The 14011-nt window shown below is 30.8% G+C and overlaps 3 protein-coding genes across 6 annotated transcripts; 2 read left to right on the forward strand and 1 right to left on the reverse strand.

Annotated features, from left to right (window-relative positions):
* Window positions 1–401: 401 nt before the first annotated feature.
* On the forward strand, window positions 402–6825 carry LOC126854862 (uncharacterized). Its single transcript, XM_050601979.1, has 7 exons — window positions 402–818; window positions 1232–1320; window positions 1469–1617; window positions 1832–3611; window positions 3850–4059; window positions 4164–4225; window positions 4399–6825. The coding sequence occupies exons 1-7, from the start codon at window positions 691–693 to the stop codon at window positions 4588–4590; spliced, it is 2610 nt and encodes an 869-aa protein (XP_050457936.1). The 5' UTR covers window positions 402–690; the 3' UTR covers window positions 4591–6825.
* Window positions 6826–7227: 402 nt separating this feature from the next.
* On the reverse strand, window positions 7228–11539 carry LOC126854640 (protein king tubby). Of its 3 annotated transcripts, none has more exons than XM_050601576.1 (8): window positions 11374–11539; window positions 10650–10785; window positions 10425–10517; window positions 9865–10037; window positions 9591–9758; window positions 9189–9534; window positions 8817–8969; window positions 7228–8666 (listed from the first exon to the last, which is right to left on the reverse strand). In XM_050601576.1, exons 1-8 carry the CDS (start codon window positions 11413–11415, stop codon window positions 8533–8535), a joined length of 1245 nt encoding a protein of 414 aa, XP_050457533.1. In that variant the 5' UTR covers window positions 11416–11539; the 3' UTR covers window positions 7228–8532. The 3 variants fall into 3 exon arrangements, with proteins under 3 accessions (XP_050457533.1, XP_050457531.1, XP_050457532.1); XM_050601574.1 differs by having other exon boundaries at window positions 9865–10064; XM_050601575.1 differs by having other exon boundaries at window positions 7229–8666; window positions 9865–10040.
* A 219-nt stretch (window positions 11540–11758) lies between these two features.
* Window positions 11759–13035, forward strand: LOC126854830 (DNA-directed RNA polymerases I, II, and III subunit RPABC1). Of its 2 annotated transcripts, XM_050601924.1 has the most exons (3): window positions 11759–11878; window positions 11961–12288; window positions 12628–13035. In XM_050601924.1, exons 2-3 carry the CDS (start codon window positions 11987–11989, stop codon window positions 12956–12958), a joined length of 633 nt encoding a protein of 210 aa, XP_050457881.1. In that variant the 5' UTR covers window positions 11759–11878; window positions 11961–11986; the 3' UTR covers window positions 12959–13035. The 2 variants fall into 2 exon arrangements, with proteins under 2 accessions (XP_050457881.1, XP_050457880.1); XM_050601923.1 differs by having other exon boundaries at window positions 11832–12288.
* Window positions 13036–14011: the final 976 nt, after the last annotated feature.

Genomic DNA, 14011 nt, shown 5'->3' on the forward strand with positions numbered 1-14011 from the left:
ACTTTATAATAAAAATCACAGCGTAAGATACATCCTTGATAAGTCCGCCATTTTTCACCAACTTCTGCTTATATTCGAATTCTGATTATTGCATCATCTTTAAATTTAACAACACAATTAAATAAAAGAGCGAATGTTGTATAGACATTAAAAATAGTTTTTTTTTATATTAGTCGTCTGAATAATAATATTAAAAAAATTTATTATTTATATCAATAAGTAATATTCAAAAAATTATTCCGCTAAACGCGCTCAATGACAGCATTTGATTAACGAACGAAGGTCGAGAATTATCATTGGCTCGTCGAATGAAAAAATCGCGGTTCATAACTATCCGGTAACCGAATTGGACCGAATTCAAGATTCATCATCGTGCAGCGTCTATAATTAATCTCGTACACCGTGACGTTAACGAAACTCTGAAAATTCAACCAAGTCTCGCGTTCGCCGCGGCTATGTTCGCGACGAGATCCGACTGGTAGATATAAAAAAAAATCTTTTTTACTTTCCCCTCAGTCGCAGCGATTACAGTGGATTACAGTGGATTACAGCGGATTACAGGGAATCGTCGACGCGGATAAAATCCCTTTTTCTCAATTCGTGCGCGTTTGTTTTCGAGGGTGCGAATACTCGGGAACTGTGCGAAATATGTGTATACGTTCGATTCGATAATACGTTCGGCCGCGAAATATGTCAGCGGACACGACGGATCCGGACGGGATTGTCGAGCGCACGGAATATACGCACGATGGCTATCTCGTCGACGAAATCGACCGCGTCGATCTGTCGGACTTGCAACTTGACGACAACGACGATTGGTCAGTATCAATGACTCGTTAATTATCTCATTTCTTTTCGGAGCATATAACCGCATTAAGCCTGAAGGCATTTAATAATTGAGAAAAATATTTTTCTATTCGATCTTTACTTTTACTCGTCGTAAGAAAGCAAATATGTTTGGAAAAATATGATGAGAATATTATAGATGAAGTGTATGTGAAATGATGTATATTTTCTTACTATTATTTATTGTTTACGGAAAGAAAAATAATCATTATGTTAATTAAAAGATTTTCTGTGTTCTTCTTCATACGCTTCATTTTATGCGTTGCTTCCTTTTTTTAGACAGTTTTAATTACACTTATCTAAAAACTGTTTTATATAATGCTCTTTTATTTGCTAGTTTACTACAATGTAGCCAAGTCAATTTAAAGTTGCTGTTCTTTTTCAGGTTGTATATGCCTCTGCAATGCTCAACCGAATCTACAATCCATGATCTATATACCTGGTTGAAGACAGAGCCAGAATTGGATGTACAAAGTATAAAGCATAATATTTCATAAAATAAGCTGTTTGCAAAATGTTCTCAACTTGATTTATAATCTTAGATATATATTATATTATATATTATATATATATAATATATAATATATTATTTATTATAGCTAAAAATTTAACATTTCTCTAGATAACAAAAAGTGCATTGACACGAGAACATTTACAAGACCTAAAAAACGATCAGTTCGGATGAGTTTTGAATCAATTTTTGAAGGACTACCTCCTTCTCCTACAAATACATTGGAGACACAAAATGTAGATGTAACGCATACAAAAAATGTAAGTTGTTTATTACTTTTAATCTATATATTTTTAAACATAGATATATATTTAAAAAAATTAATTTAAAAATAGTATTTTCTCTTATTACAATTATTATTTTATAATAATCAGTTATTAGTCTGGTAATTAAAATCTGCAATATATTAATGTTTAAAATTTTATTCTGTAATATGTATGTAATATAGCATTCTATAATTTATTTATATTATAGATGGGAAAATATTTACCTGCAACAACGGTAGACAAAGTATCTGTGCCACCGATGCTAAAGTCGTCCATCAAATCAGCTGTAAACATTTTATCCAACGACAACTTTTCCATAATATCAGGCCAGGAAAGCATGGAAGCATTTTTGAATATGTCACAATCCAAAGGAATTGATTCGTTCATAAATTTAGGCGAACCTGAATTCAATGATCCATTGATAAACATGTCACAGCCTTCTATTTTGTATGCATCTATTATCTCGCCTATAAGCGAGTCCACATTTGTGGAAGGTAGCACAACATTAGGAATAAATAAGAATGAAACTCAAAATGATGCAAAAGAAGAGTCAAACTTTAATAGTATCAATGAAACATTTGTGATGGAAAACGCTGACGATACGATTACGCTGGACAAAATGTATTGCGCTAATGCTCTGAGCAATATCTCCAAGGAATCTGTTCAATTGAATAACGGCTTGAATGAAACGTATGACACTAAAACTATCGAGACGTCAGCATCACGATCGAGTCTCAACAAAGGAGAAATAGCTACTTTGTCTTCCACTTTTGTAACCGAGCCTAACGCTGATGCGACCTTCGTACAACTGCCGAACGAAGTGAATAATGACGTTAAGCCATTAGATACCACATATCTATCTTTGGCGAAGGACGCTGAGAGGGGAAATTCACCCGTACCGAGTGAGAGCGATACGTACAAGCCTACCATACAACAAACGGATCTGAACGTAACATGTGATATTCCATCGGCCGAATCCGTGGCAAGTATCTTAGATATATCTTTCAAGGTGCCTATTCATAATCAATCCACGCCGATGAATTCGAATATGTTGAATTCAATATCGAAACTCGCTGTGAAGCACCTCGATCAACCTCGGCAAGTTATGTACTCTACTCTAAAAGCTCCTACATCGTTAAGACGAGAGTTGCTGGCAGAGATTCAACGAAGCGGCGAGAACAAATGGGATTCTACATATAATCACATCCCCAGTGATCATCCTGGCTCAAGAAATACAAAGGAGAATATTCGTGTAGTCTGCAGTGAGAACGAGACTGACGTTCTTCCATTGAATAGATATCAGACGTACAAAAAATCGGTATTGACGAACCAGTGTAGAAGCCAGAAGGAAACCGCTCAAAAAGAATTAGCAACAGATCAGTGTAAATTTTATACTTTCACAAAAAAGAGCAACAACAATCCTGTCAAAAAGACTGATGCTATTGCCAATGAGAACGCCGAAATGCGTCTAAACATGGACAGCACGTTTTGCAAACCTCTGTCGCCAAATACGCAGCAAAAAAGAAACGTACCGAGAATGCTGTCAAAATTACCAAAGTTTTTACAAAAGTCCAATCCCAATCTCGTATCGAGTTCGCTGAAAGCCGCCAGCGACGTGTCCGCTGGTTACGCAAGCATATCCAGAGTGGGATATATCAAAGGCTCGCAGCCCAATATCGTGCAAAGAGACATCGCGGAGAGATCACAGTTTTCGAGCAACAAGTTGCATCCGTACAGCAAGTTGAAAAGCGATTCCGAGCAACAATTGCTCGAGCAAGTTAATGCTAATACGAATATCCAGTTTCCGATAAAAAGTGTGATAACCGCCGGCTCGACGGAAAGCATAGAGAGCACTCAGAGCGCACATAGTGCTCCTGATCTGGATGATAGGCTCAGCACGTGTTCTGATAGCAGTAGTCACAATTCATACAACAGACGCACAATGAATATTGAGCAGCTGCATCAACTAGTACGAATGCAGGAAGAAAGTAAGCGCCGAGTTTCACTAGACATTTAGAGTTTATTAAAATTTATCAAAGAATTAAAAGATATAGAAATTTAAAATTATTGAAATATATAGAATATAAAAATTTAAAATATAAAATTGAATAAAAATTTAGGATTTAGAATCAATTTAATGTAAAATCAACATAAAATGTACAATTAAAAACATTGCTTTAGCAAGATTATTAAGGAAAAGAGCTAATTTTAAATGTGCATCTTCAGGTTTAAAACAGGATTCTGCACCCAAACCGCATATACGAGTATTAGAAAATAATTGGGTCGGAGCGAAGATGGATCTGCCTTCCCCGATTCTGAAAAATGGCGTAGAATTCGAAGAAATTGATAGACATTCACAAAATACTGATTTAAAAATGAAATGTAGCTCTCCATTAATGAGTCCTACTGGGTCTAGTCATGCATTAAACAACGACGGTAATTAGATTCTCTTTTTGAAAATATAAAATTACAATAATAATTAGTAAATAACACTTAATTTAAAATAAATAAGTACATATTTTTTAACATGCAATATAAAGGAAATCCTGAAGACAATGTAACAAAAATCAAGGATGAAGTTGCAGTAATTGAAAAGACAGAGGTATGTTTTGCACAAACTTATTGTAACTTATAAATTTCACACTTATAAATTCTCTTGCATACAACTAGTTACTGGCTTGATGAAAAATCGGGGATGAAAAGACTTATTTATAAATTAAAATAAATTGTTAACAAATATGTAGAATGACTGTATAAACATATATTGAATTGTAGGGTCCGAATCAAATGGTATCTAAAATTGAGAACAAGACTCGGTTAAGACAACCGACCAATTGGAGTGCCGGAAGCAAGCCAGCTGCTGTGATAAGCGGAATTCCTAGACCCGCATCGCGTATACCAGCTCTCAGATTCGTCCGGCCAAATGCAAAAACTGCTCAAGCCGATCTGAGAAAGGGATACACGTGAAATTTTGAATGGTAAAACACAACATGCAAAAGATATTAAAGATGAAGATCTTTACTCGAATATATAATTTAATACCACTGATGTGACTGTTAGAGTAACGGGGATATTTTTAGTTCTATTTTGTAATAACAATGAAGTTTCTCAAAGCTGAGATAAAAATTCAGTATTACTGAGCTTCCAAATCGAACGATGAGAAAAGATTATTAATAATATTAACATGTTTGTTTGTATTGCATTTGTAAAATTAGTAATGTGGAATTTTGTGCGTCATGTTATTTCTAAAATGCATATATTTGCAACTTTTGTCATGATTCAAAGCATTTTCTTGCTGATACGCATTAAAAAAATATTTTATCTTATGTTATTATACAAATTTGTAAAATATTTCAAAAGTTTTTTGTCCCTATATCAATAGCTATAGTATAGATAAAAACAAGCCGAATCTCTTTTTTAGGAGAAAAATCATCAGAGTTGTGAATTTTATAATTGCCAAAATCAATCTCGTATTGGTGTTGTTTGTAATTTCTATAGGAATTTAAATTTCTATTCGGTTCTTTATACGAAAAACCGAAGAAAAGCACTGCTTTTTACACAATGGTCAGTACAAACAACAGCGATAAATCTGAAATCCTTGTATATAAGAATGATATATAGCATTAGAAATTATTTAAATTATTTTTTGTCAAATGATAAATGACAAATTGGCTGCAAATTTTAGAAAAATTTATATGAAAAAAGGAAAGACTATCATTAACACATTCAATCTTTAGCTCCAGTCTCCGTCCCGTTTGACAGGGTGAGCTCTTTCTTTTCGCAATAATCCGTTTTTGCCAAATCGTCTAAGACATATCATGACACATATTTGCATCGTACAAAGAAGTTATAAATATACAAAGAAAGGTTGATATGTAAGAAAATTGTTTGATCCATGCATTCATATCATCATTGTTCAGTCTGAACAAATCGACCATTAAACGTTGGTATGCTACAAATTTAAGTTCGATGGTTTTGAATAGAAAAATAACATAAACCGTAAAAATATTTTGTGATTTCACCCATGTTTTCGTAGGTAGATAAGTATGCATTTTGTAAAAAGTTTTCGCTTTTATCTAAATTGTTTTTGTGGACTTTATATTCAGCACAAAATGAACAAATAACGATTTTCATACGCTTTGCTTCGTAATTCCCTAAGAAAACTCACAAATTTCTAATTTAATATAAATATTCTTAACAGAAAATTGTTACGATTATTATATGCCATGGCAAACACATATTAAATATGTTATTTATATATTAATATAAGTAATATTTTTATCACGGGAAATATATTATAATATTCTATTGAACGAAATATTCTACAATTGCGGGAATATTTAGTTGAGCTCTTACATGTTACTGATATTTATTCTACAGAAAGCGTAAAACGCTAACGCAAGATAATTTTAATCGCGAACCAGAATTGAGAAGTAATGTGTACGCCAATTGTAAATAATAAAACGAGAACGTGATCGTCGTGTATTGTAATTTTTATTTATATCAATAAGAGTGCTAAACCTGAAGTGCCTTTATTGTATTAATCGAAATACAAACAGCAGTCGTTTATACATAAAAATACAAAAACTAAGAAAATGCGCTCACTAATCTAACAAGTTTACTGCCCAAATAATGCTGGGAATATTTAATGTTACCTCTTTTTTATAAATCTTGTAATAATAAATAATATATGTTATTATACAAATCTTCATCTGTTATCTATTCCAGTAAAACCAAACGCATTTAATTTTTATTAGAATTCTGTAATTTAAAATTCCTTTTTTATACATCTCGTAGATAAAAAATCTTACTACATTTAATTTAAATAACATCCATGTCCCAAATATGTAATTAATGTAATTTTTTTATTTCATTTCAAATAATAAATTAATGCATTCACTTTAGGAGAAATGCAGTTTGTTTTACTGTAATATTCTTCCATTTCCCATATTAGTTACTGTGCAAAAATGTGTAAATAACTTACAATAAAAGACTAGACATCTATTCCTTGACTACAGATAAACACATTACATCAAATGCGCAAAATATTTTTTTACTCTCTGACAAATATTTAATAATTACATAAAATAGATATAAATAAAAACATATTCTTGTAATAATGGTATATAAAATACAGATACACAGTATGCCTAGAATTGAAGAGTGATAACAAATATGTGTCTCTCTCTCTCTCTGTCATTGAATTTAGATTAGTAAAATTGACATAATATATATATATATATATATATATATATATATATATATATATATATATACACAATTAGATATTGCTATATAAAATACAGGTACTTATTTAAAATATTATTGCAGTAAATATGTTTACATAATCGCCAAACATTGCTCCATTAAAATTGCTACTTTATTAATCAATATTTGGATGATTAAACGCATCAGATATTGTTATCTAATAAGTGACAAATACATTTAAATAATTCTGTCATGTGCTTATAAAAGATCCAAAAAATTCAATAAAAATACCTTGGTCATTTTCTTATATTTGTACCTAAATAATATATATATATATATATATATATATATATAATAGATGTAAACATTTAATTAATTTTGGCTGCATTTTAAATTATTTTTTAAGATGCTATGTTGCTCTGTAATTTAATTTCAAGAACATAATCCTCGATTATTACTAGTGCATAATATAAATTGAAAATTGTAAATAAAATTTATATATAATATTTAAGTAATAACTAAATAATTATTATAATATATTCAATATATAATTTCGATATCTTTAGCATTAATAAAAAATTTCAATTTGGTCTTGTAATATTGAATGTATTTATCAGAGAAAGAACTTGAAGATTGAAGATGTGCTCAATATACATATATCTCAGATTAGTAGTGCACTGTGTGCTTTATACATACTTATAATGTGTTCAAAAATCTTAATAATGGTGAAAATTGCACATCTCCATATGGTGAGTATATAGATTTTTACACACAATCTTATTAAAATCTGCGAATTTATGTGTGTTAGTAGAGATTATTATTAAATATTATATATTATATTATAAATTAATATTATATAAATATTATATATTATAAATTAAAAAATATAATCATGGAAATATATATTATATAAAAGAAGAGCTACGAATTTTTCATGATATTCATTCAATTTTGTAATTAATATTTTGGAATATTGATAATGAAATATTAAAACATATATTTTCTATGTTTTGCAAATAATTTTGTCATCTCATAATTTTTTTCTTATCATACACACACAATTGATAATATGATATAATTCTTTAACTGCACAACAAAAACATCATACCAAGGCACTGTAAAATCATATATTTATGGCTTATCATTTACAAACACCCTGCATGAATCACTATTCATGAGAATATGTCAAATGTTTAGTCAAATATAAAAGTGTACTGTGTTAATTTTCTAAATTACTGGTCAAGAGATTCACATAGATTTTTACAAACAGCAATAATTTTTTCGGTAATTAATTTCAAAGAGAAAATGAAAAAGATGATCACAATATGCAACACTTGAAATGTAATGGTCAGCATTATCGAATTATTTATGAAAAATTCAACATTTTTATATCACGAACAATGTAGCAATCATTTCACATTATACATTTTCTGTAGAAATAGATTCGCTACACGAAATATGAAAAGTGAACACACATTTACAGTGATTCGTATTTCACGTTTAATCATATAATCGAGTTTTTATAAAACGGTTCGATCATATTCTGGTATCATTTGATACTATAGACTGGTACTATAGATTGGTAATCTACTGATTGTCCATTAGAAAGCTAACTTTAGAATGCTATAGTAACTCGTGCGGGCAAGTATATATACTTAACTGATTGTTTACATTGAATCGATGATATGTGGCCGCGCTTCTTTATTCGCACGCTAATTTACTGTCGAAACTACTCAGAGCGATGGCAAATGCCTGGACTGTACAAAGGGGAAATCTATAATCCATTGTAAAAACGTCCTCTGCAACACGTCCAAATTGCATCACAACATATTCCACTGAAATTAATTAAAACCCATAACAATGATGATCGCACACAATATATTATCAATATATAATTTTATATATTGATATTTCTAAATAAATTGATATAATTAAAATTTCAGAGAAATTAAAATACAGAAAATGTCAAATCTCGCTTTACTCACCATCACTGTCATGAACCACTTGAAAATTTTTTACGGATGCCTGAGTTACTCGCCCATGGAAGTTAAGCACATAGGATTGTGACTCGTCGTTCCATACAGGAGTCTTATTATGTAATTCTATTAAACTGTCCATATGTTTCGATTTCCAACGTTCTAAAAGTTGAAAAAAATTATACAATATGTTGCAATAATATATAATTAAATAATTTTCTATTCGTAATTTTAAGCTATAATATAAGCAAAAAGTATATAATATTGTTTCATTAAATATTTTTGTAATTTGGCATATAGTTCTAGAATATATTTCATTTGCTTTAATTTTTTATCATATGTTTTCTGCGTACATTATTTTAATATTAAAACTATAATTACCAAGCAAAGTTTCTGATTCATCCCGCGGGCATATCTCCACTCGCTTTTGATCGGGCGTCATGCCTGGTATGATGACTGTCATTTTACGTGGCCCTTTAAATCCTAGAACGTTCGTATCGTACACTACCGCGGCTAATTCTTGCCGCGGATTGAAACGCTCGTCGCGTTTGTCATCCTTCATTAGCGAGTATCCGTTATCATAAACTGTAAATTGCGTTCCCAAAAGATTTGATCGAAGTTTACCTACATAAGACTCTCCTCCTCTTGAAAGATCTGTAGGATCGGTTGAGATTAAGTAATTACTCGTTGTGCTTTTTTTCCTTTTTCTACCAGCCAATAGAAAAATCTGTAAATATACAATTGATGTATGGAAGATCAAAATAAACAAATAAATAAATGTACCTTCTTTCCATAATCACGTTCTAAATGTAAGAAGTAGGTTGGATAAAGACCACGATCCATTCCTTTGCGATCGCGCGTTATTCGACATTTGTAATACATTTTCTTATTCGCTGGTTGTAATACAAATTGTTCAATGTTACCTTCAACATTTCCTTCCAATTCTGGACTCTAGAAAATCAGAAACATAAAAAGTAATTATTTCAATACAGTCCTTTTCATTCTTAGGATACTCATATACATGATTATATATGAAAAAAATTATAATAATGCATACAGAAGAATTATTATCTCTATTAATAAGAGTATTAGCTCCTTCCGACGGCGCCACTCGAAGTGGCGAGGAACGTGATAGAGATTCTGAAGGTGAATGTAAATCTATGGGTGATGATTCCTCGTCGGCACAATCAACATTTTGAAAACTTTCATAGAGACTTCTTTCATTGACCACTGCTGTAAGAAATATAATAATATGTGCTTGAACACATTAGGTTAATTAATTAGTTAGGTTAATTTTTCATTTTTGTTCCGATGAGCAGTTCGATTTAAATCGATTAAAATTTAATCAATTGTACCATAAGAGCAGAGTAAGATCGTCTTCGTTTGATTCCTCACTCTTGTCTTATGCATCAAATGATATATGTCTTTGTACATAGACAGCAAAATATCACCAACCCTTTTTTATAACTATATTAAAAATGTATATATTCGATTTGATAAACTGATTAGAACAATTCAATGTTTTCTACGATATTATAACATTTATAAGTCATTACGATATGATAATAATTATATACGTATTTAATATATATTAACATAACTTTTAATATAACTTACCATTGATTGTCCCTTCACTAGTTTTTCTCTCTGCATATGATCCTACATCTGCATTTGCTTGAGACATAGTATATTGTAATGGACCATCATACGCTGTAAATATATTACATCTTTACTAAAGATAATTTTGATATTCTAAATTGCATTTATGATAACCATGGTCAATTGTAATCATCTTATTCGTTAATAATTATAAAATCATTTTATTTTCATATTATATGCTACCGTGAAGTTCCTTGTTTGGATTCATCCATCTATTAGAATGACTTCTAAGTTGTGCACTGGATACATTAGATGCTTGCACCATTCCGCTAGCACCAGTTTGTCTTTTCTGTTTCATCTTTTGTGCAATTAATTGTCTCTATATGAATTGACATATAAGATATAAATATATTATGATACAGCACAATTTGCCAATATAAAAAATAACAAATGAAAAAAAATTAATATTTTGACTCAAAAGATTATTATTTAAATATATAAGTTTGGCATTCATAAACTACATTCTTAATACGACCTACTTAATTTTAAAATATATTCCTTAGTGTGTGTTGTGCACAAATATATATTTTTTAAATATAACAAATAAAATAACTACTGCATATAAGATCTATATAAATCTAAGTCTGCATATAAAAATGAATTCGAGGCTACTTCAGAGTATTGACTATTATTAGCCAAGTTTTCGAGGATTAGTTAATTATTCATAGAGCAGTTAGTTCAAAGTTTAACTTAGATTTCAATGCTTCCAATTGTTTATGCATATAATTATACATCGTCAATAGTAAATTACTTCGATAGATTTTCCATAAATTGATTCTTCTCGTAACATTTTTAAAAATTAAATAGGTCGCGCTACATAGAGAAACATGGTTACATGGCTCGAAGACAAAGTTTGCGTATTGAAAGTAAAAGACTCTTGGGTAACGTTATCGTGCTTAAATCACACCTGCTGTTCCAGCTTTTGCTGTCGCAAATCAAGCGATGTCATCTCGCGTGAAATTGCTCGTCGGCCGATTACAATTTCAAAGTCCAAGATACAGCCTCAGCCGCTGACAAATCAGTTTTGTTTACGTCAAGCACACTCGTTCATTTACGGTACCTAGGCAACCGTTCACTCCAAACTGGATGGCGCGTCATAGCCTTCACGGCGAATTCACAAAGATGAAGATTAAAAAGTCAAATTAAGGTACGTTCTGTTTAACGTGTCTTGTACGAATCATTCGAATAATCAATCAAGACGAAAAGGACAAAGATTTCTTTGCCTCGATTGGTCAATCAAACGCTTCGAAATTTCACTGCTCGTACTTACGCATGCGTACATGAATAGTAGACGCGCATCGACAATTCCACTATCCTGGAATCACTATTGGTGTTTTTTTCTTTATATTCAATATTCAAGTTGATTCAAGTTAGTTGCCATTGTCGCCAAAGATCGAGGAGCGAGGATTGAGGTACAGGAATACAGGGATTTAGTGAAAACAATTATATTTATACTTGTTACAGCTTTTTTTTTACATCTCCAATCTCTCTCAGATTATTTTATATATAATTTCACTGATATGGATGATGAGGATGAGACATATAAATTGTGGCGCATCAGAAAAACAGTAATGCAATTGTGTCATGATAGAGGTTATCTCGTAACGCAGGATGAATTAGATCAGACATTGGAACAATTTAAAGATCAATTTGGCGACAAGCCGAGCGAGAAGAGACCGGCTAGGAGCGATCTCATTGTTCTTGTAGCGCATAATGATGATCCTACCGACCAATTGTTCGTCTTCTTCCCAGACGAGCCGAAAATTGGTATCAAAACTATAAAGACCTATTGCACACGGATGCAAGAGGAGAAGATTCACAGGTGGGCTTATTACACATATTTCAATTACACATTTTACATTATTATGTCTGTTTTATCATTATATATTTTATATTGTATATTATTATATTGTCATTTATGTTATTTGTTATTATCATATGTTTATATAATGTCATTGTTATTATTCTGTTAATTTATATTTGTTTAAAATTGGAGAAAGTATTAGTGTCTCAATCAAACTAACAATTTTTAAGAAATTATTAATTATTGATGATTAATTTTAAATAATTTTCTCAACATTATAAGTATTTTATGTATGTTATTCCACTTGTAACGTAATATTTGGAAGAAATCATAAAGTATTATTATTAATGATTACAGAGCAATTATTGTAGTCCAAAATGGCATGACACCTTCAGCTAAACAATCGTTAGTAGATATGGCACCAAAATACATACTAGAGCAATTCTTGGAATCTGAATTATTGATCAATATTACTGAACATGAATTGGTACCCGAGCATATTGTCTTAACTCCGGATGAGAAAGAAGAACTGCTAACGAGATATAAATTAAAGGAGAATCAATTGATGCGAATACAAGCCGGCGATCCAGTGGCACGATACTTTGGTTTGAAGCGTGGACAAGTGGTCAAGATCATTAGGCCATCGGAAACTGCAGGGAGATATATATCGTATAGATTGGTTTGTTGAAGGAAGAAAGAGGGGAAAATATATCAGAAACAAATTGTAATAAATTTTCATAGATTAAAGAACACTGTGGTTCGAAATTTGCCATTTATTGTACCAGCATTTTATAATGGCGTCCTCTTTTATCTGTTATTGTGTTATACCATTGAGCTAATAACTACAATTATGTTATATCATGTTATTGCTATGTGTAAGAAACTGTGGCACCAAGTGTTAACGTACAATCAGCAGTGAATAATTATGATTTTCATATATGCGCCGCGTTTTCTCTTATCTTCTCTGTAAATTTCATATTTTAATGCACTTATGTTGCACGGCGATTACATATGTAGAATGCTTGCACAGTTTATCAGCTCACATTTATAGTCAATATTAAGACATATAGCTTAAGTTAATCAGCAATAGAAACAACAATCGTACAAAAGAGAAAGCGACGATTTACTCACAATCGCCAGACTTCGGTAAACATTTGTTTCGTTATTTTTTATTGTTATTATTATAATACATTGCTTGGTCCAAAAGTATTATGCTTTACAGTGTATTTTAAAATAAGGATATATCGATAGCAGTTTTTTTCCTTGGAGCAATTTTAATTGATTAAGTCATTGATTAATAAATAATCACATTAAATATAATTCATTAGGTGATTCATTCTACTAATAGTAGATACATAGATTTTTTCGAGTCTAATTTGGTCATGAAATATGTTTGAATTATTATATTATACTGTCTTTTTCTCTCTTATCTATTTTTTCTTATTAATAATATTCTCTAATTTGCACATAATTTAAGTCGAAGATGTAATTAAGTAATCCATCAGCAGTCTGTTAATCCATAAGCAGTAGTTAAATAATCAATCATTGCAAATTTGAATCTTTTGATTCAAAAAGGTATGACATTAAGCATGCTGGATTCTGTAAACATTGAGACTTTTGAAATTCCCCAATTTAAATTTTACTACATAATTTCTACTAGATCCGAATCTCTAATATTAAAAATATTCTAGTGCCTTTATTTTTCTAATTATATGGGGCAAATGTCGAGCAATGTTATTAA

The sequence above is a fragment of the Cataglyphis hispanica genome, chromosome 14 (assembly GCF_021464435.1).
Source record: "Cataglyphis hispanica isolate Lineage 1 chromosome 14, ULB_Chis1_1.0, whole genome shotgun sequence".
Lineage (NCBI taxonomy): Eukaryota > Metazoa > Arthropoda > Insecta > Hymenoptera > Formicidae > Cataglyphis > Cataglyphis hispanica.